This window comes from Lynx rufus, unplaced genomic scaffold, assembly GCF_022079265.1.
Source record: "Lynx rufus isolate CCGP_SWC_20201006 ecotype Redwood Valley unplaced genomic scaffold, mLynRuf1.p SCAF_15, whole genome shotgun sequence".
NCBI classification, from domain to species: Eukaryota; Metazoa; Chordata; class Mammalia; order Carnivora; family Felidae; genus Lynx; species Lynx rufus.
Window position 1 is genome coordinate 22,143,902 of NW_025814829.1, and position 20,923 is coordinate 22,164,824.

General features: G+C 56.0%; 1 protein-coding gene across 1 annotated transcript in view; it reads right to left on the minus strand.

Moving 5' to 3' along the window:
* Window positions 1-20,923, minus strand: part of PPFIA4 (PTPRF interacting protein alpha 4) — a 51,199-nt gene that overhangs the window by 15,948 nt on the left and 14,328 nt on the right. The window contains exons 3-23 of the mRNA XM_047076663.1: window positions 18,480-18,581; window positions 17,921-18,085; window positions 17,547-17,621; window positions 17,251-17,340; window positions 16,585-16,776; window positions 16,122-16,268; window positions 15,702-15,836; window positions 13,268-13,351; window positions 12,927-13,058; window positions 12,588-12,650; window positions 11,830-11,921; window positions 9,143-9,251; window positions 7,350-7,558; window positions 5,630-5,870; window positions 5,138-5,173; window positions 4,788-4,921; window positions 4,361-4,527; window positions 2,165-2,258; window positions 1,586-1,667; window positions 824-1,024; window positions 103-165 (exon numbers count right to left, since the gene is read on the minus strand). Coding sequence (XP_046932619.1) covers window positions 103-165; window positions 824-1,024; window positions 1,586-1,667; window positions 2,165-2,258; window positions 4,361-4,527; window positions 4,788-4,921; window positions 5,138-5,173; window positions 5,630-5,870; window positions 7,350-7,558; window positions 9,143-9,251; window positions 11,830-11,921; window positions 12,588-12,650; window positions 12,927-13,058; window positions 13,268-13,351; window positions 15,702-15,836; window positions 16,122-16,268; window positions 16,585-16,776; window positions 17,251-17,340; window positions 17,547-17,621; window positions 17,921-18,085; window positions 18,480-18,581 — 2,613 coding nt within the window. The remainder of the gene's footprint in view (window positions 1-102; window positions 166-823; window positions 1,025-1,585; window positions 1,668-2,164; window positions 2,259-4,360; window positions 4,528-4,787; window positions 4,922-5,137; window positions 5,174-5,629; window positions 5,871-7,349; window positions 7,559-9,142; window positions 9,252-11,829; window positions 11,922-12,587; window positions 12,651-12,926; window positions 13,059-13,267; window positions 13,352-15,701; window positions 15,837-16,121; window positions 16,269-16,584; window positions 16,777-17,250; window positions 17,341-17,546; window positions 17,622-17,920; window positions 18,086-18,479; window positions 18,582-20,923) is intronic.

Genomic DNA, 20,923 nt, shown 5'->3' on the forward strand with positions numbered 1-20,923 from the left:
ATTAGATCGACTGCAACCCCCTCTGACTCCCTAAACCTTCCCCTCATCCTCATGGGGGTCATCAGCCCTCAGCCCAGGCCCAGGGCCCAGGGCCAGACTCACTGTTTTAGTGGGTGTTGCCAGAGTTTCCATCTCTTCATGGGTGACCCAGACATTTCCGGAAGACTGCAGGCAGAGAGGAAACCTAGCTGGTCCCACGTGTGGGTCCCCGAGATCCCCTTGAGGCCGGGAACCCCAAGGGCAAGGACACACATCCCTTCCCCTGAGTCCTCCCACAGGCCCAGCCCCGAGCCCTGCATACTGTCTGGCTCAGAGCAACTCCCTCTATGACTGTATCCACCCTGCTCGACACAGTGTCTGGGACCAAGAAATGCTCAACGGATGTTTCCTGAAGGAATATGAATGAATGGGGCAGATCTGGAAAGCCGGGTGATGCCAGTCAAAGAGACAGCTAGTATTAGCCCGAGGGTCCATGGAGTAGTCTGTGTTCTTGTGGAGAGGTTGGAGGACCAGGACAGAATTCACAAATGCCCTATCCCCTCTGCCTCCCTGAATCTGGCAACAACACAGAACCCCAGAAGCCCTGTCCTGGAAACTCTGCCCGGAGATGTGCGGTTGTTGGCACAGTAGGGCAGAGAACCAGGCTGCTGGGATCCTCCTGGAATCAACGTCAGCCCCTCCTGGAGACCAGGTGGAGCCCTGAGGGGACTGGAAGGAAGGGGCAGGAATCAAGTTACTAGCTTCCCAAAGACCAACGGGAAACTTTCCAAGTACTACTCCAGGGCTGCCCAAAAACATCCTGGGTGAGGGAGAGGCCACTCACAGTCCTGGAGGTGGGTGGGGCGGAGGGGCTGGTCAGCGACACCATCTCCTGGATGGCCAGCCGGAGCTTGAGCCGGTGCAGGGCATTGCTGATGCCAATCTCCCGTTGGATCTCTGTGTCCGACAGGGCCGACATGATGGCACCGCTCTTGACATTGGCCCGGCAGGCGGCCACGTACCAAGCAGGCATCCCCACCCAGAGCTGCAGATATGGGCACAGGGGGTAAATTCAGCTCCTTCCCCCAAGATCTGGGCCCTGCTGCCACGAGCTTGACCATACCAAGGGGGTAGGGCCAGGCCTCCTCCGCGGACTCAAAAGAGCAAACGCAGAGCAGAAGAACTTAGAAACGTGGAGATGACCATCCCCAAATGCCTCTCTTCCCCATTTTACAGATGGAAAATCTGAAGCCTGAGAATGTGAGGAGATTTTCCCAACATCGTACGGGTGATTAGCTCCTGGGGACAGCCTATGGGAAGAGTCAAATTGCCTGTGGAAGCCTATGGCTCGGTGACCCTTAGCGCCCCTTGTCCAAACCCACCTACCTGCGAGGCAACATCAGTAAATGGCATCAGTTCTGCCCTCCAAGGTAACTGGAAGGGAGCGGGGCTAAATTCTAGGTGTGGCACATGTGCACTTGGCAGGGGAGAGACGGGATGGGAAAATTCTAGGGACACCATCCCTCTACCTACAGAAGAATCCTTGTCCCACCCCACGTACCCTTCCCACCGGTCCTCTGAGTAGACTTCCTTTGCCCAGACTTACCTCCAGCCAGGAGACCACAGTAGGGCCATCCCACTGGGCAAAGGGCATTCCTTTCCTGCGGGCATCTTCAAGCAGCTGGTGTCTTGTGGGAAGAGGAACAATAGACTCACTAGTCTTTCCCTGTCTCTCAACCACGCTTACTCCTGAGACCATGGCTGTGCTGAGTGGGACTCCCACAACCCTACTCCCCACCACTGGACTGTCATCCCTGCTCCATGCCTGAAGCAGTACGATGCCAAGACATGGGGGGAGGAAGTCCCCTCCATCCCCACATGGCAAGGGGAGGCTCTTCCTTGTTTGCACAGGGCCTGACCCACAGGCATTGTGGTCTGCTCTGCGAGAGACCCACAGGGCCAGGGTCACTCTCCCACTGCCCCCCCCCCCCGCCCCCCAGCCTCCTTCTCCGGGTGGGTTGCCCTAAGAACCACCTCCCAGCCCCTGATGTGCCCATGTGGACCAGGCCAACTCAGTTCAGAAAGGGCCTTGCCACGCTCTGGCTGTCTGGGCTCAGTCCCATGACAGGCCAAGTGGGTGAAGGGTTGGGTGCCATCCTGGCAGAACCTGGCCTGTGGCTCTTACTTCTTCTTCAGCCGCCGGTCCTTCTCTGCCTGGGTCCCCAGCTTGGCAGGCACCATGGGCTCCTGCAGACCAAGCTCGGAGTCTGTCAGCATAACTGGAAGGGAAGATGTGGCATGTCAGCCAGTCCCTCTCCTTCTCCTCCCTTGGCCTGGGCCAGGATTGGGGAGCAGACCAGCAGATGTATAACAACCTCAGTGTATAACAACCCCGGAGGCCTGACGGGACCATCCACTATTCCTGGAGCCTCTGCCCAATGTCTCTACATCCAGGCATCCCCACAGTGGCCATCAAATGGGTCACCCAGCCCAGACTGTCTGCCCTGGGAGCCTCAGCCCTGGAGGCGTTTTCCAGCCCAATGGACCGAAGTTGCCACACCCTTACACCAGCAAAATCCTAGACAGAACTTATCCCTCCTCCAAACCGAGGTGCAAAGGAAACCCCGAGAGCCACCCATGAGGCGGGCTACGGGCTCAGAGGATTAGCCTCATCTAGTCGGGGCGGGGAAATGGGCACACTAAGAGATATGCCTCTCGGCCTCTTTCTCAGGGGCACACTTGCACAAACCACAAAGGGGAACATTCCAGCTCTGTCTTCTTCTATAAGGATCTCCTGAACAGATGCCAAAACCCACAGAGTTCATGGCGGGGGCAACATCTCAGAATTCATGAAGTTCTGGTCACTCCATACAGCACAGATAGCAGTAGGTGTGGATAATCCAGAAAACGAGGTGAGATGCTGTCTTAGATGCCACTGGGGCGCGGGGAGCGTAGAAAACCATGAGACTTCGCACAGATCAGACTTTCTCGGCTCCCTCCCAGCCCCATCTGTGGTCAGCTCCACGACTCCCTGCACCCCTGTGGGCTGGGGGCAGGGTGCTCCATCCACCTCAATCCCCTCCCAGGGGACAGGTGCCCACCTTTCCTCCTCCTCCTTCTTCTCCTCCTTCTCCTCCTCCTCCTCACCCAGCTAGCTATGTACTGATTCACACCTTGTTCTGATTCACACCTTCCCTGAGGTGCAAGGTCTAATTATGCCTTTGGGTTCAAAGGTGCCTTTCTTCTAGTTGATCGGGTCCCCTTGCACGCAAATGTCAATGCTCCCAGGTCCCCTGCACATAATTGTCAATGCTCCCGTGGCCTTGGGGGAACTTCTCAAGGCCCTTATGAGCTGGCCCCAGCCTAGGATCCAAAGTCATCTCCTCCACTCCTCCCACCCCTTTCTTCCCACTTTCAAAAGACTCCAATGCAAACAAAGCTCTTGCACCCAGAAGCTGCCTTTCCCAGATCCCCAGTTCCCTCACATACAACTCTTCTTAGCTGGGCTAATTCCTACTCCGCCTTCAAGCTTCAGCCCAGCTGTTACCTAGCAGAGGAAGCCACTGCTGGCGTCCCTACCACTCCATGGCTGAGTTCTGAGTTCCAGAAGCACCCTAAGCATATCGCTATCATTACACTATTTTGGAATCATCTCTTTATTATTTCCTTTCCACTAGACACTGAGCTCCTTGAAGGAATGGCCTACTGCTCCAACACCCAACACTAAGCCTTGTATATAGCAGTTAATAAATGTCTGTTGAAAAAAATGACTGAAAAGATGACAGAAAGCAGGAGAGGGGGCGGGAAGAAGCAAAGGAAGATAGCTGGCATTTGTTGTGTACCTACCATGTGCCAAGCACGTACAAGAACTTTTTATATTAGCACAGAGGTAGTAATGCTCTTTCCCAAGCGTTTACGCGAATATAAGGTCTACGAAGCCATAATGAGGCATTACGATACGTTGCGTCCGAGGGTCAGGTATACTAGAAATAAGTTCTAATCACGAACTGACTCTCCTAAAGAAAGAACCAAGAAATTCTTCCCGAAGGCCCTGAGAACACCCGAAAACCTCCAAACTGAAAGAAACCTCAGAGGGCCAATCTCTCGCTCCAGACAGGAATCCCTTCCACATCACTCCAAATAAATACCTCCCTCCCTGCAGCCTGGAGCTTCTGTGGCAGGAGCTAGCACCTCCCGAGGCAGCCCGGGGCTCTCACGGAACAGATCTCACGGAAAACCGCTGCTCTCTGGAGCCGAAATCTGCCTGGCTGTGCCTTCCACCCACTGGCCCCCGGGAGGCAGGGGGAGAAGGCTGGATCTGAGTACACCCTCCTCTCTGGCCCCTCTACTTGCACCCGTTCGCTAGGAAGTGGACAGAAACCATGGCCCGTGGCTCCATCTCGGCTCAGCTGGATCAGCCGGCCCTTCTCCTTCTTCCCGAACAGGCGGCCGATGGACGACTTGATGCCCTTGCGCTTGGCACCCTTGTGCAAGGAGTCCTGGCTGCTGTTGCTGCTGCTGGGGTTGCTGCCCTGATCCTCCAAAGCACTACAGGATGACAGCCAGGAGCGGGTGGAATGAAAAGAAACATACTTTAATTATAGCAGGAGTCAGGGACGTTAGACCTCAGGAAGAACTTAACAGGAGGTTGGAGGTGGGGGGCGGGTATGATCAGAGCAGGTGACCAAAGGAGATGTGGGAATGTCCTTCCACGATGGCATTTCAAAGAGAAGTGAGATGTTCTCTTGAAACAGGGAGGACATGACCATGGCGGTAGAGAGACTCAAGGTGGGGCCCGTGCCACTTACCTTTTGCCTTCTTCCTGGCTCAGGGCTGGGTGGCCAAGCTTCTCTAGCCGCAGCGTCCTGGGTGAGGAAGGAGGAGAAGTCTCACATTTTATGGTGGCTTTATCCTCCCGGTTCTCTTCCCGAGACACTGGCGACTGAACAGACAGTGAAGCCGTCAGGGGATAGAGGGAGAGATCTGGGGCCTGCCTACCCAGCCCGGACAAGGCAGAGGAGCTTGGAGAAACGCAATGGGAAGGCCTGGGGCCTCTCTGAGCCCAGACTCAGACTCAGGGGCCCAGGGGAGAGAGGCCGAAAGGGAAGGGCCTGGGAGAATTAACCCGTTAGTACCTGGGTCCTCAGGCAGCACTCACCAGCAGCTTCCTCCTATGCTTTCTTAAGTCACTGGGCTGGAAGAGAGAGTGAAGGGTGAGCTCAGAATCACCCTCTGGAGGCCTGAAAGTCAACCCCAAGGGGAACCTGGTGGTCTTAGGATGAGAAGATAGGATTCAGTGCCTCACACAGGCCTTGAGAGAATACGAGAGCAGAAAAAAAGCTGGCCTGATGAAATAAGTCAGGGCCACCTCTGGAAGAAAGGGAGAGGTATGGGCAGGGGGTGAGTTTCTTACGCATTCTGTGCTTATCCAAGAGAGAGGGTTCAGGAAGACATGACAGGCCCTTTCCAAACCCAGAAGGACATGTTGGTGGCCTGACATGCCGGGGTCTGCACACATCATGGGAAGAAGATGCCAGCCCCAACTGAGAGGGAGGGAGCCCTCCCCTGCCTTAGCAGCTCCCCTCGGCCAGCCCCCGACGCAGAGCCCGGCCATGACAGGGCCGCTCATCAACTGCCCCAAGACTCTCACCAGGGTCATGACCCCCATGCGGTCCAGGTCCTGGGCTGCACTGCGGGAGGTGAGCTTGGGTGTGGAGCGGCCGCTGAGCGGAGGGGACGCGCTGGCCAGGGACAGGGCGGTCAGAGAGGTGGGGATAGAACCGCGTTTGCGCAGCTGGGTCAGGTTTAGGGCCTCCATGCTGCCGCTGGTCACTCGAGTCTCAATCTCCTCGGCACGGAGCTCTGTGGACTCCTTCTCTTCCTGGATCATCCTGGGGAAACCAGACCCTGAGTCGGCCCCTCCGAGGCCCAGCAGGAGGCCGGTGGCGGCAGCGTCCGCGCTCACCACCCTGGGACCCCGGGCAGAAAGCCATGCCTGGGGTGGGGGAGCCACGCTGTGTCTGGCATGGCCTCGCCGACACAGCTGGCCCTGCCCACCGCAGCTCAGAAACATCGCTCTCTCTCTCCCTCTCTCTGCGTCTCTCGTCAGCTGGCCTCACGTAACAAAACTCCCCAGTCTACCAAAAGAAGCTGCGGGAAAAGGAGGCATGTAGTCAGTGGCATACAAGCCATCCTGGGAGGCAGAATTCTTGACCTACCACTAACTATGCGGGCAACCCTGAGTCAGGCTCTCCGGCCTCAGTTTCCCCATATCCCCAACACCAGGAGGGGTCCGAGCCAGCAGTTCCCAAACCCAGGTCCTTCCCCAAACCCACTGTCCTTTAACTGACAATGACCCCGAAGGAGTTTTCCCTGTTAGACAGAAAAATGAGAAAACTGATGACCATGGGAGGGGGGAGGGCCGGGGGAGGGGGAGCGCGTGTGCACTCTCACACACGCGCGCTGACGTAACATGCCTTCTGTCCTCCGGGAGCAGGGCTTGTCTTTACCTGAGAGTGTCTTCTGACGCTAGGGAATGTTAAAACGCCCTTTCTTTTGTACAATGGCTGTGATAGGAAACAGCAGCTACCATTCCCGATTGCCTTTGCAGAATAAAAGTTGGCGGCCCTGTGTGTGTGTGTGCGTGTGTGTGTGTTATGATGTTTTCCTTTTAACTGGTCTGTGAAATCCAAAAGTGTGGGAACCACAGAACCAGATGCCCCCGATAGCCCTCTAAAGCTCTGATGCACTCGGGCTCAGATTCTCCCTTGCCGTTGGTGATAAACATTAATAGCCCCCCTACAAAGGCAGGGTAAAGTACAGGGCTTGGTAACTTTCCCCACCACTGGTTTCCGCTTGATGTCTTGTTAGGGATGGAAGACATGCTACAGTGCACTGAGTGTAGACCTGAGTTTGAATCCTGGTTCTGCCACTTACTCTGTGGCTTTGGACAAATCACTTAACCTGTCTGGTTTCCGTTCCCTTGTCTGTAACATGGAAATAATGCTGCTTCCCCCGGAGGCTAGTGAAACTGACAGCAGCATTTATACAAAGCTTTCACCCTGAGGTGACCTCAGTAAGTGCGAGCTAGGCTCTTAGCGATGACTTTTAGCTGCAGGAACACAGCCTCCCAAGCCCTAGGAGGGGAAACGAAGTCTGAGAAGTCAGTCTGAGACCCCACCTCTCTCCGTCCAGTAGTGGGCCTGAGACCCCCCCCCCCCACACACACACACAGAGTCCCTAGACCAAGCACTCGAAGGTGCAGCTGTTGGAGACAAGCAAATACATGAAGAATTTTTCCTGCAGTGCCCAAACCCAAAGGGGCCCCTGTCCTTCAAGGTACCTCCCAGACCCTCCACCCCTGCCCTAACCTGATCTCCTCGTTGATGGCATCCAGCTGCTCCTGGAGCATCATGGCCAGGGTCTGGGCGTCCGAGTGGCCGCTGGGAGAGACAACATCCACGGAGCCCACCAGACCCCCTGGCTCATCCTCATCCACGTCGGAGATCTCAGGGTCGCTGTCAAAGGCAGGGGTGGCTGAGGGCGCCAGCACCCCAGGCAGTGGAGAGGGCTCCCAGCCCTTAGCAAAGGAGGGGAGAAGGGTAGTAATAAGACACAACAGACGGGCTGAGGAGCAGGACCCTCCCCACCTGTACCAGCAGCACTGGCATCTCCGGGGGACTTGTTAGAAGTGCAAAATCTCGGGCCCCGCCCCCGGCCTTCATGATTCAGAGTCTGCATTTTAACCAGATTCCCAGGTGATTTATGTGCCTGTTCAAGTCTAAGACGTAATACTTCCAATTCAAGGAGCCAGAGTGGCAGAGGGGTTAGGCACCGATTCCAGAGAGAGACTGCCTTGCTTTGAAACCTGCCGGGCAACTGTGGTAAAGCTGTGTCACCTCTGTGCCTCAGTTTCTTCGTCTGTACAACAGGGATACTAGTAGAACCTACTTTGCAAGTAATTATGAGAACTGAGTGAGGAAATGCATGTGAGGCACTTAGCACGGTGTCTGACACAAAGTAAGCACCGTATGTAGGCTATCCCTTTCTATTAACACAAACTCTCCAAGAGTAACCAGACCCAGGCGACAAGAGAAACCAAGCAGTCCTGACTGCCTTGTGTCTCCCAGAGTTTCAGCACATCACCGGGCCCTGTAGTCAACCCTGAGAGGTGGTGGCTTCTCAGAAGTCACTTGCAAACCTCGTCGGTGGACAAAGGCGTGGAAGAAGGAAGAGCACAGAACTGAATGAGCCAGCAGAGCAGGGGAAGAAAAGGAAAGGGACCAGAGACAGAGAGGTGCCCTAACCCCATCCTCTGGGACCCAACCCCCCAAGGTTCCCTTAGGGTTCCTTTCTAGCTCCTGGGCACCTGCTGTGTTCTTAAAAACAGAAAGAGCAAAGGGTGAGGGGAGAGAGAATGAGAAGCCTTCGTTCAGGCTGCGATTCCATCAGACGAGGGCTTTCCTAAGGGCAGAGATGAACCTTCCCCTACCAGGCTAGGAGTTCCCCCCTTCTCTACATGTATGTTGTAGTGCCTCGGCGCATGTAGAGGGCCCGGGCTCAAGACAAAGCATGCTTAACCATTATGGGGTTAAAACAGAATCACATGGCCCCCCAAAAAAGAGGAAGTTGGTCCTTTTCTGCCCCTATCTTTCTTGTTCCCTCCTCCCGCCCCAGTTCCCCAGGCAGTCTCAGCATGAACTTGAAGCTGCTTCTCAGAAAACTTCAGGTGCCATCCCCAGGGCCAGTTAACCTGCCATCCCTCCCTCAACTCCCCCACAAACCACAGCTTTTGTTCCAGAAAGCTTGCCAATTCCGTCTCGCCCCTGCATCTCCCACCCCGACCACTAGAAACACACGCCTGCACGCCCAGGCACACGTGCACACACTTCAGTGGGGCCTCAGGGACTGGCTGGCCGCCCGCCAGCCCCTACCGCTTGCCCACCAGGAGGCCAAAGTGAGGGGGCACAGCTGTTGCAGCTGACAGTGGCCCCAACCCCGGCTGCAGCTGTTGTCCACACGGGGCGGGGGGGGGGGGGGGGGACGGGAGGGGGAGGATTTGCACCGCACGCCAGCCGTCTGTGAAACTGGAGCCAGGCACGCGGCTGAACTGACCCCAAGCTCCCTGGGGAGACCCCTCCACACTCACCCCTCCACCCCTCACCTTGGCAGACTCCTCCCGCAGTGCCGAGTAGCGGCGATGCAGACCTGAGGGCGCGTGGGTGGCTGTGCTCAGGGAGAACCGCACGTCCGCTGCACTGCCCATATGCGACCTTGAGGGTTCAGGGGGAGAAAAGGCCAGCCCTGAAGACTGAGTGCCCCGGCTCACACCCGCTAGGTCCAAAGGGTTAAAGGATCTTCAGTTTGGCGAAGAGGAGTCTTAGCAGGCAGAGAGCTATCGTAAATGGTTTAAGGACTGCCATGTAACCAAGATTCGATTTATTCTCTGGTGCCCCAGGGATCAGAATGGTCCAGGGGAGAAAGTTCCAGGGAGGCAGCTTTCCATTTAACATAAGAAGCATCTTGGGTGCACCTGGGTGGCTCAGTCGGTTAAGCGTCCGACTTCGGCTCAGGTCATGATCTCACGGTTTGTGAGTTCGAGCCCCACGTCGGGCTCTGTGCTGACAGCTCAGAGCCCGGAGCCTGCTTCGGATTCTGTGTCTCCCACTCTCTGTGCCCCTCCCCGGCTCACGCTCTGCTTCTCTCTCTCTCAAAAATAAATGAACATTCAAAAAAAATTTTTTAAAGAAAACATAAGAAGCACCTACGAATGGTAAAATTTGGCTTGGGATGCATCTGGTGGCTTTAGAAAAGCTGTCTGTCTGTCTCTCTCTCTCTCAAAAATTAACATTTTTTAAAAAAATGTTTAAGGTGGAGTGGGGTGGGGCGCCTGGGTGGCTCCGTTGGTTAAGCGTCTGACTTCAGCTCAGGTCACAATATCACAGTTTGTTCAAGCCCTGCATCGGGCTCTGTGCTATCAGTGCAGAGTCCTCTTGGGATCCTCTGTCTCCCTCTCTCTCTGCCCCTCCCCCGCTCATTCGCACACAGGCTATCTCTCAAACATAAATAAACATTAAACAAAAATTTAAAAAGCTGAGCTCTCCATCAACGAGTTAGTCAAGCAGCAGCTCTCGGGCCCTGACAAGAATGGTGTGGGAGAGCTCCCGGCATTGAGAGACTTTGGAAGGAAGGATCTCTAAAAGTCCTTTTAATCCTGAGGGCCTTTGCTTCTTTGCTTTCTCCTAAGCAACATTCCTTGGGTTTCCCCATAATCTGGAAGAGTCCCTAGCCAAAATTCAACCCAGGCATATTTCCTACCCCCAGGAAACTTCAGGACACCCTGATACCGTATCAGAGACATGGGCTAGAGATGCCCCAAAGGTCTATTTCAACTCTGAGATGTTAGAATCCCAGTTATGATGCTCTGGAATGTCTGGAAGCCTTCCCTAGTGACACTTCTTCCCTATGCCTTCCCAATTTGGAAGCCTTGAGGGGGCCCAGGGCAAAGGGACAGGGCAAGCCTACAGCGGATTGTACAAGGTAGCTGCAGGGAAAAGGGAGTTTCTGCTTATCTCCCTCTCCTCCCCTGCAGTTCAGTCCCAATTCCATGATGGGTCCTGTATTTCTACGGTCAAAGCCAAGAATTCCCAACCATTAAGGAAAGCAAGCAGTGGCAAATGGCTTGATATACTCTAAGTCATGTCTTATTTATGGGGGGGGGGGGAGGTCTCTTCTGAGAAACCTATGGGAAGGAAGAGGTCAGAGGAATCCCACCTACTATTTCCTGTTTCCACTCCCTGCTTCTCTCCATACTCCTCTCCTATACAACAATTTCTGATGAACTTGAAGATGGTACTTACATCTCCACTATTCCAGACAGCCACAGGCTTCTCTTCTTCAAATTCAACGTCCCTTTCCCTAACTCAAATCCTACCCCTCCACACATTTATATGCATGTACCCATTTCCTTCAGGGAAGCTGATCCCCATCTCCCTGATATGGCAAGAGCACGACCGAAGGGAACCTGTGAGACTCTCTTCTGTGACACTTTGGTTTGGAAAGAAAACAGCCAGGAGCCATGAACCTCAAGTGGCATCACCTACTAGTATCTTCAGTCTTCACCTTGCCTCTCTGGGCAGAGAAGTAGGGGCAGGATTGAGGTCTGAGTTCAATGTCAATGACTTCGCAAAATGTGGGGGTGAGGGTGGGGGGGAATCCAGTAGTTCCCTAAAACATGGACCTAATTCAAACATTAGGTAGAAAGCTCCACTCACCATCTCTTCAAATGTTTTTGGAAAAAGGGATGTCACCAACCGTGGACATGGCATCTCAACTTCCAACAGTAAGGAAGTCCTTAATGCCTCATTTCAGTCTCTCATGCTGCCTTTCTGCCCCCTGCTTGCTACCTGAACCTAGGCGGTCCTTAACTCTCAAACAACAATCCTCCAGAGCCCTAAAGATGGTGACTCAAAAGAACTAGAATGAACCAGACATTCGCCATGAGCAAGTCCTGTGGGACATGGGTGAGCATGTAACTCAGCAGACCCCTTGCAAGGGCATCATGCCCTCTGTCAAGGAAAACAGCATGGCCTGTGTCCCATGGCACTGGGGAAGGAGCATCCTGTCTTTACTTGCCTCTCAGCATCCCTCAGCTCAGAGGACAGGTGCTCCTTCTAAGCTGCCCAAGTGAGCTAGGTGACTTTGACCAAGTTCTTGGAGCCTCAGTGTCCCACCCTGGATAGGAGGAGGACCCCTGAGGTCCTGGGCGGTCTTTTGGTGGGAGGAAGTCTCCTTCCTCAGGGTCCATCCAGGACCCCATCCCAGCACGCCCAGCCTCCCGCGCTCCAGTACCTGGAGTGGATGCCATCCACAAACGGCCCCCCTCGACCCTTCAGCTGGTCCACCTCTTGGCGCAGCTTCTCAATCTCTTCAGACAGGCGGCCCTGTGCCAGGCAGACCCGGGGTGGGGGTGGGACCAGGGAGGGGCGGAGAGGGGAGAGAGGGACAGAGAGGACAGCAGAGTTGGGGAGAAGCAGAAGAATGTACTGCAAAGTCCAAAGCCAGGGGCCCCCGGCCAGGCTCACAGATGACACCAAGAGAAGAGGTCCAACTGGAAAGGGAGCAGAAAGGTCGGCAGTGGGCAGGCAGAGGGGCAGGGCCGGAAGAGGGTCTGTCTTGGGTAAGGATTCTACCGGAATAGGCCTGCTGAGCCCTCACCACCACACAAACGCATGGCAATGGAGACTGGGCAGCAGAGGGGCGCCCGGTGCCCGCCCAGACCTCACAGACATTGCTGAGGCAGGCACAGTGCCTAATCCTCCCAGAATCACCAGACTCCTGCCTTACCAGGTTTGAGGGCCCCACCAAATCTTTCCCTGGGCCCTGCCTCTCTGCTGCCCACCCTATGCCCTATGCTTATGGCCTCCGTTTCTTCTTTACATGTGGGTGGTGATGCACCCACCGTGACGGGCTCTAGCGAGGATCAGTGAAATAGTCTGTGCCCGGACTAGCGTGGTGCTGGGTGTCAGAGCAGCTGCATGAAACACAGGCGTGTTCCTCAGGCAAGCCCGGCCCTCCCAGGCTGGCGGGGCTGGCCGGCAGCTGGGTACCTTGTGATGGTGCTGCTCCTCGATCTGCCGCTGGGAGCTCTCCAGCTCCTGGATCAGCGTGTTCTGGGGGAGAAGAGCTGCGAGCTAGGGACTCCGCCCCGCACCTTCCCCCTCCCCGCCCCACCTCCCCAGGCCAGCCCGCCCCCCCCCCACCCTTCCCGCTCCTCCTTTCTCCAGCCTCCCTGGGGTCAGTCCACTAGTGTCTGCGGAATGGACACGCCCCGCCCCTAACCCTCTCACATACCGATTCTTCCCCTCGGGGCCCGCCCGGCTCCACCCACACCCACCCCTCGCCCCGCCCCGGCAGCCCCGCCCACCCGGGCCGGGGTCCCACCGCACCTTCTCCTCCAGGGCCGCCATTCGCTCCTTGAGGTGCAGCTGCAGTCGCTCGTTGGACTCGCTGAGCAGCCGGTCCACGGTGTCTGACAGCCGCTTGTTGTGGTCCTCGTTCATCTTCTCCCGCTGGCGCACCTGCATAGCCAGCACACCTGGCACCAGGTCACCCCAGGCCCTTCCCGGGGAGCCATCCATTCCCCCCCAGTTCCAGCCCACTCACCTGACCACCTCCTCTGCCCCTCTATGGCTCTGTCCCTGGCCAGGCCCCTCCCAGCTCCCACCATCCTGGGAGGCTGCCCTGGGGACAGGGAGGGGGACCGAGAGCCCCGGCCCGGTGCCCTCACCCTTGCCAGCTCCTGGTTCTTCTCCTCCAGCTGCCCCTCCAGCTGCCGCAGGTGTTCCTCAATGTTACCATGCCTTTCTTCAGCCTGGAAGCAGGGATGGGTCAGTGCAGCCTGCTGAGGCCCCCACATCCCCCAGTGCCAGGGTGCCCTTGGGGGATCAGGGCCTCAGTACCAACGAAGCCTAGCCCTCGACCTCTCACCTCGGAGCAGAACTGCCATCACCACTGCCCTTCTCCCCAAGTACTCGCTACCTCCTGCCAGGTGTTTTCCCCACCCCATTCTTCCTGCTCAGGGCCTGCCTTAAAACATCCCAGGGGCACCTGGGTGGCTCAGTCGGTTAAACGTCCGACTCTTGGTTTTGGCTCAGGTCACGATCTCATAGTTTGGGCCCCACATCGGGCTCTGCACTGACAGTGAGGAGCCTGCTTGGGATTCTCTCTCTCTCTCTTGCTCTCTCTCTCTGCCCCTCCCGCATTCATATTCACTCTCTCGCCTGCTCTCTCTCAAAATAAATAAATAAACTTAAAAATCCCAGAGCTGGCAGCCCAATGGACTGTAACTTCTCTCCAGGCTCCCAGAGAAAACTCCACCAGAAAACATGAGCTACCATAAATCTGTATGCCTCCGGGCAGATGCACCTGCACTTAAGAGTATGGACGCAAGCCAGACTGCCTGGGTTCGAATCCCGGCTCCCTCTCTTCCCAGCTGTGTGGCCTCGGACAAGTCATTGAACCTCTATGTGCCTTAGCTTCCTCAACTGTAAAACACGGATAACAACAGCACCTATGCCCATTGGACCACTGCAAGGACTAAATGAGATAATCCATGGCAAACACTTAGGACGCAATCAACACTCAGTAAACGCCAGCCGTGGTTATCATCTTTGTAATTAAACGAGCCAAAGTAGAGTGGTCTCCCTTCCACTCATGTGTCTCCAGAGATGGAGACCCCACTGTCTCTGCTGACTAGATATTCCAGACTATCACACATCTCACAGTCAGGAAATCCTTCCTTAAAGCCCCCCCACCCCCCGCCGCCACTGAGTCATTTGAATATATTATTCAGTTCAGCCCATCCTTCCTGGCAGTTTTGGGAGATACTCAAGCTGACGGCTCAGCATCCCACATGTGACATCTTCTACTGCACTTTAAACCCAGCACTTCATCCCTAGGAGCTAGAAAGGTCTCAGACACCACCAAGTCCAACCCCATCATCATGGAGATGATGGCATCATCAAAGAGATAACGACACTGACACCTGATTGGGGAGGGGGTGACTTTTCTCAGGTCACGGAGCCAGTTGGTGGCAGAAGCAGACTTGATCCTGGGTTTCCCCGAGGACAGCCAGGCTGCAGGTTCTCACCGCAGCGCCCCCAAGCTGCCACCCTGCCACACTGGCCAGCCTGTGTCCTCCCAAGCTCCGGGGGCCTGATGCTTACTTCTGATTCCTTCTCTCAGTGGGCCGGAGGGAGGATAGCGAAGGTGATCCCAAGTGAGGCCACCCCTGAAGGCATCCAGCCTGCTGCAGACACCCTTAAATTCTCTTGATTAACCCATCCCATGCCTATATCTGTGCATTTACCCAGCTCTTCCAGATCCTGTGATGTTCCAGCCTGCACGCCTCTTAAGAATGATTACTCCACAAAGTTTACTACCCATCAGGTACAACTCTATTGCCTTGTATTAATCCTAAAGCCGCCACCTTCAAGCAACCAGAGTTGGTCCCAGAATGCTTCAATTTGATAAACAGAGGTATACTCAGTGGCACCTGGGTGGCTGAGTCAGTTAAGCATCTGTCTTTGACTCAGGTCATAATCTCGTGGTTCGTGAGTTCAAGCCGCACATCGGGCTCTGTGTTGTCAGTACAGGGCCTGCTGCAGATCCTCTGTGCCCCCCTCTCTCTCTGCCCCTCCCCTGCTTGCACTCTCTTTCTGTCTCTCTCAAAATAAATAAATAAACTTTAAAAAAAAAAAAAAGAAAGAAAAAAGAAAAATCGAGTATAAAATAAAATGTTAAAAAAAAAAAAAAAAAGCTCGGTCTAAACTCCCACCCTCCACCCCCTCTGATCCTATCTCCTCTCGGAATTCATCTTTCCAGAGACGAAAGTCCTAATTTTTCGACTCCAGCCCCACACAAAAGGAAATATTAACACAAGAGTGTAAGTATAAACGCTCTGCATCCACGCAGTCTCATCTACTTCTCCCAGGGCTTCTCCACCCCTTCTCAGGGGACCGTCCCCTCCCTGTGGGGTGATGAGGGCAGGGATTGGTCTTCCAACCGACAGACACGGACAGTGAAGTCATGCCGTGGGAAGCTGTCTCCTGGCTCCCGGTGCCGCGTGCCTCCCGCCGTCTCCACTCACTGCCTGGCTCCATAAGAGCTCCGGGAGCGGAAAGGGAAGCAGGGGCAGACCCCCGGGCCCCGGGCCCACTCGCCTTGGTGAGGGCCGCAATTCTCTGAGCCAGCTCGGCCTCCACCTCCGGCAGCGTCTCGGCCTTGCGCATAGTCTGCTGCAGCTTCTGTTCCGCCACCTCCAACAGCTCCTGCAGGTGTCGGGCCTTCTCCTCACACTAGCACCGGGTGGGGCGGGGCGGGGCGGGGCGGGGGAGAGTTAAGAGGGGACACCGAAGCCTCCCGACCCTCTGCCCCAGCCTCAGGAGAGAGCAGGTGCCAGGCCAGAGAAGCAAAGGACAACCTTGGTTCTTGGCTGCCCAAGAGGCCTGGCTTCCCCTTTCCCAAGGTGACCAGCAGGACCCCCAAGGGCTCCTGGGCCACCAAGGGGAGGTTCCGGCATGACCACCAGGGCCTCCAGGGTCAAGTACGAGGCCTGCCCCCACCCCATCGGGAGGAGTTACCTGGCGGTGCAGGGACTCCTTATTGGCCAGCTCGTTCTCCAGTTTGTCGTTGAGGTCATGGATGGAGGTGGCCTCACGCTGAGCAGCCAGGTAGCGCTTCTCTAGTGTCGTGATTCTCTCCTCCATGTCCTCCTTCTGGGCCAGAGCCTGGGCAGGAGAGGAGGGGACAGGACGGAACGTCATCAGCTTCACCCCACCCCCATCCTGTCTGCACCTCCCCACCAATACCTGGCTGGCTGTATCTTCCCCACATCGCCCTGCCGGTTTCTGACATTGACCCATCCCTCCCGCCACTCCTCCCCACAGTGGAGCCCACCCAGTATTTAGTCTTAAACCCTCCAGCCCAGGTCCGGCCCTCCCTCCACCCCCAGGGCATCCAAGCACCTCCCCTCCCGGGTGCTGAATGCCCCCACTCAACCAGATGGGGCCGGGGGGGGGGGTGGGGGCGGGGGGCCTTGCTCACCTCCCGGAGGTCCCGCTGGTGCTTGCTGCTCAGTTCCTCCGACTTGATGAGGTCCCGGCGGGCCGTGCCCAGGTCCTCCTCAAGCTCGGCCACGGTTGCTGTCAGGGTGACCAGTCGCTCCCGGGCCTGGCTCAACTCAAAGTTCTGCTTCTCCAGGAGCTCCTGCAGCTCCTCTACCTGGCCCGTGTCATCCTCCAGGGACAGTGAGCCACCAGTCAGTCCTCAGGGCCCAGGGTATCCCACTCCCCTGGCCCACCCCAGGGATAGCACAACCAGAGCAGACCACAGCTCTGCCTCCAATTTCAGTGCGCACCACCTCCTGCTGTCTCCGACTCTTATAACCTAGGAAGGGGCCTGACTAGGGGAACAAAGGCTCAGAGAGAGAAGGGATCTCGCCTGACACCGACACACCAGGTAGACGGCACCTAGCGATTCAAGTGGACAACGTTATTATGAGCCAGCAGCACGTTGGGCGCACACACACGCTCAAGATCTATAGATTTCATTGCAGGCAGGGTGGGGGAAAGAAGGACACAGAGGTGGCAATATTGGAGAAAGTCCCAAATTTAATTCAAGCATTTGCTCTGCTGAACTAAAGCGGGGTAGGGCCCTCACCTCCCGTCTGGCGGAAGACCTGCCCCTGCCACGCAGTTTCCCATGACCCACCTTCCGCAGGCGCTTCGGTCCCAGCTCCACGGCCCCCTCCTCTTCTGCCGCTCCATCCCGCGCCCCTGCCCCCTGCTGCAGGGCAGATACCTGTAGGGCACAGCCCCCAGGGCAGTGAGTCAAAGAGGAGAGAACTTCCTGTTGTTCCAGACCCTTGCCTCCCAGCCTCGCCTTGGCTAGCGGTCTCCAGCCTTGACGGTGGGAGAAATCCAGTGCAGAACAGGTTGGGGCGGATCAGTAAACCTGCCGTGGCTTCCAGGAGCCGTCTGCAGGTGGACGGTGGGCAGGCAGCTTACCTGCTGGTGGGCACCCGCCAGCTGCTCTTCCAAGGTGGTAACGCGCTCCAGGGCCGCTCGGAGCCGCTCCCGCACCTGCCCGCAGAAAGGGGAGATGAAGGAAGAAACAGGGACCCCACTGGACTCAGGCTGGAGGAGCCTGGGCTTGATCCACCAGCTTTGGGCATGAGGCAAAGCGAGGGACCTGCCAAGAGGCAAATTTCTGAGAGGGAACCTAAGAGGAGGACCTGGAGATCAGGCCGGTGGTAGTGGTGGGCGGGGCCAGTTATGAAGCGAGAAGGCTGTTTTCCCCAAGCACAGGATGCAGAAATCGCAGAGAAGGGTCTCACAGAGGCCCCAGGGAAGTGGGCCACGCGGTGGGCCAGGCTGGGTACCTTCTCATCCAGGGCCTTGTGGTGCTCAAACAGCGACTTGAGGGCCTTCAGCACCTCCACCTCACTGGAGACCCCCGAAGGTGACTGGGCCTGGCGCTTGACCACAGTCATCCGTAGCGACCGCTCATGGCGGGACACCAGGCACTCCAGATGTTCCAGAAGCAACTGACAGGGAGCAGGGGAGGGCAAGAGGGAGGGCTGTGAGCATATGCCCCAGGGGCTATGAGCAGGGTCCACATGACCACCGAGTGGACAGGAGTACAGCCATGTGCACTGCTGTTAAAACACCGAAATACTTCATGTTGGTAAATACCTGCTGCCCCAGTAGAACACCTGCCCCGAGCCAGCTGGCCTGGCCTCTCTCCCAGGACCCCGACCTTCCTATGACCACCCCCATCTACAGGTGAAAAGCCTAGCACCGACGGCTGAATCATTTGATCCCAGAACACAAGACAAAAAGACGTTAGGAAGGGGCGGGGGGTATGCCTGGCCCTGGCCATGCCAGCTCCCTTGGTCAAGGGGTCCACACACACATACACACACCAGGTCACCCACTTACCCTTGTGTTATTCCGCTCTGCTTTCAGCTCTGATATCTCTTCCTCCCTTTCTAGAAGTTGCTCCCGACACATGCTCAGCTCCCGGGTTAAGGTGGCAAATTCCTGAAAACCCCCAAGGCCTCTGAGTGCTTGGGGATTTGCCCCCTAACCGGTGTCCTGCACGCCCACGTCAATGGTGGGATCGTCTCACCCGTCCCTTACTTCCAGCACCTGCCCCCAGAAAAGTCCCCATCCATCTGTATCGCGGGGCTGTAAACCGCAGCCAGCATGTGCATCCCTAGAGGGGTCCACATCTCTGCGCCCTCCATGCATTCCAAGTATGTGTTAGGGTGCCAGGGACAGAGGTGGAAACAAGAGTGAGAAAGTCACCGAATCTGCTTAGCAGCCCCCTGCCCCTCCAGCCAACGTATAACCTGATTATGTCCTTCCTATTTTGTATTTCTATTTCCCCAACAACCCGATGACAGCATCCTTTAGAAACAGACAGAGGGGAGTCTCCCCTTATGGTAAGGTCCCAAGATGTTAGTCAAGGAAGAGAGGGGGCTTTGAAGGGAGTACCCCGGGGAGCTCCCTCCCCCCCGCTCCCCAGGGCTTTGCAAGCTGCAGGTGGCTGGTGAAATAAGGATCCATGGACAGGGGAGCAAGACAGCCTGCAGACCTGCCCAGTCCGCCATTTGGCTTTAGCACACATCCTAGGGACGTGCCACTCACTTACTCCAGGGCTGCATCCCGGGGCTTGATGGCAGGGCACTTGCACTGGCCTTACTGGGTAACCATGCTCAAAGTATCCCTTTGAGGGGCCCTGTTCCCACGCTGTCAGGCCCACACACCGTGAGACACCTTTTCAACCCACCCATCTGGGTCAGGACAAGCACACAGGGGTGAGAAGCTGGCCTCACATTTCCAGGTCCATCATATCCTATTAAATTAGACATAGGGGTGCCTCGGTGGCTCGGTTGATTAAGCATCCGATTCTTGGCTTAGGCTCAGGTCATGATCTTCTGGTTCTTGAGTTCGAGCCCCGCATCAGGCTCCACTCTGATAGCACGGAGCCTGCTCAGGATTCTTTCTCTCTCCCTCTCTCTCTGCCCCTCCCTTGCTCATGCTCTCTCTCTCAAAAAATAAATAAATAAATACTAATAAAAACTAAAGTAGACATCACCTTATTCCAGAAAAGTTTTCAGAGAGGTGGCGCAAATTCTGTGGCTGCCCAGCGTCTGGAAGTGACTGAACGACAGCTGCAGCCCTGTCCTAACCTAAAGCTTCCTTCACACACCAAGGACTCATGACGGAAGGAAAAATTCCAAAGCAGTCCCCACTGATCACTTCAGGCTGTGGGAAGGGCACAGAGACCCAGGGATGCCAGAGCCTGAGAAGTCTCAGACTTCTAACCCTGTTCCTGGATTACTGCTTTCTGTCAAGGCCATGGCCAAAGGTGGAAAGCCAGGCCTGGTGCCAGTGCTGCTCCACTCCTTAGTTTACACACACACACACACACACACACACACACACACACACACACACACACTTGTACCCAGAGGCAGGACTCGGCACGCCCCCAGCCCCATGCCCTGACCCCACCACCAGGGCTCTCTCCTCTCCCTTCCTGGGCTCCCCACCCCAGAACACCTGCCTCCTCCCCAACTCTAGCCCATCTGACACACTGCTGCCAGGATAATCTCCCAAAGCACGGCATTGTCTACAACACTGAACATAAACTTCTTACCCTGGTTTTCAAGTTTCTTTCTCATGGTTTCTTTTCATATACCCTAAGATCTGGTCAACCTGGGTCTCCTGCTACATCCAATCACCAGCAAACCATCCTAATTCCACACCTTTGCTCAATGGGCTCCCTCCCCATGGGAAGCCCGACCCTCTGTCACCACCTAATGAAATCACATGTAGCTTTCAAAGCCCGTCTCAATGGATATACCTCCTTGGGACCCTCCAGACTCCCCAGTGGAAGATTCTCTCCCTCCTCTGAAAACTGTCTGGAACAGTGGTTAAGAGCACCATCTTAGAAGCCCATGGTTTAACCACAAATACTGTGGGCACCTACCGTGTACCAGGTCCCTGGGTACATACACAAGAGACACATAATCCCTGCCCTCCTGAAGTTCCCAGTGTGCGGCTGGAATCAGATCTCAGCTCTGCCCCATTAGCTGTGTGACCCTGGACAAATCATCTAGCCTGTTTGAACCTCCATCTCTATCTGTAAGACACAAGTAGAGGCCACCCTCATGTGTTGCTACAATGACCAAATGAGCCAACGCATGGAAAGCACTTAGCACAAGTCCACCAAAGGCGGCTACTTTTACCACCATCTCAACAACCCTTTGGAGCCCCTCTTCTCTTCCCCTGCTTGGTCTTCCGGTCATTTGGGTTTTTAATCCATCTCCTTTATAGCCTGTGGGCCCCAGGGCCAGGGACTGGCTCCTTCATTC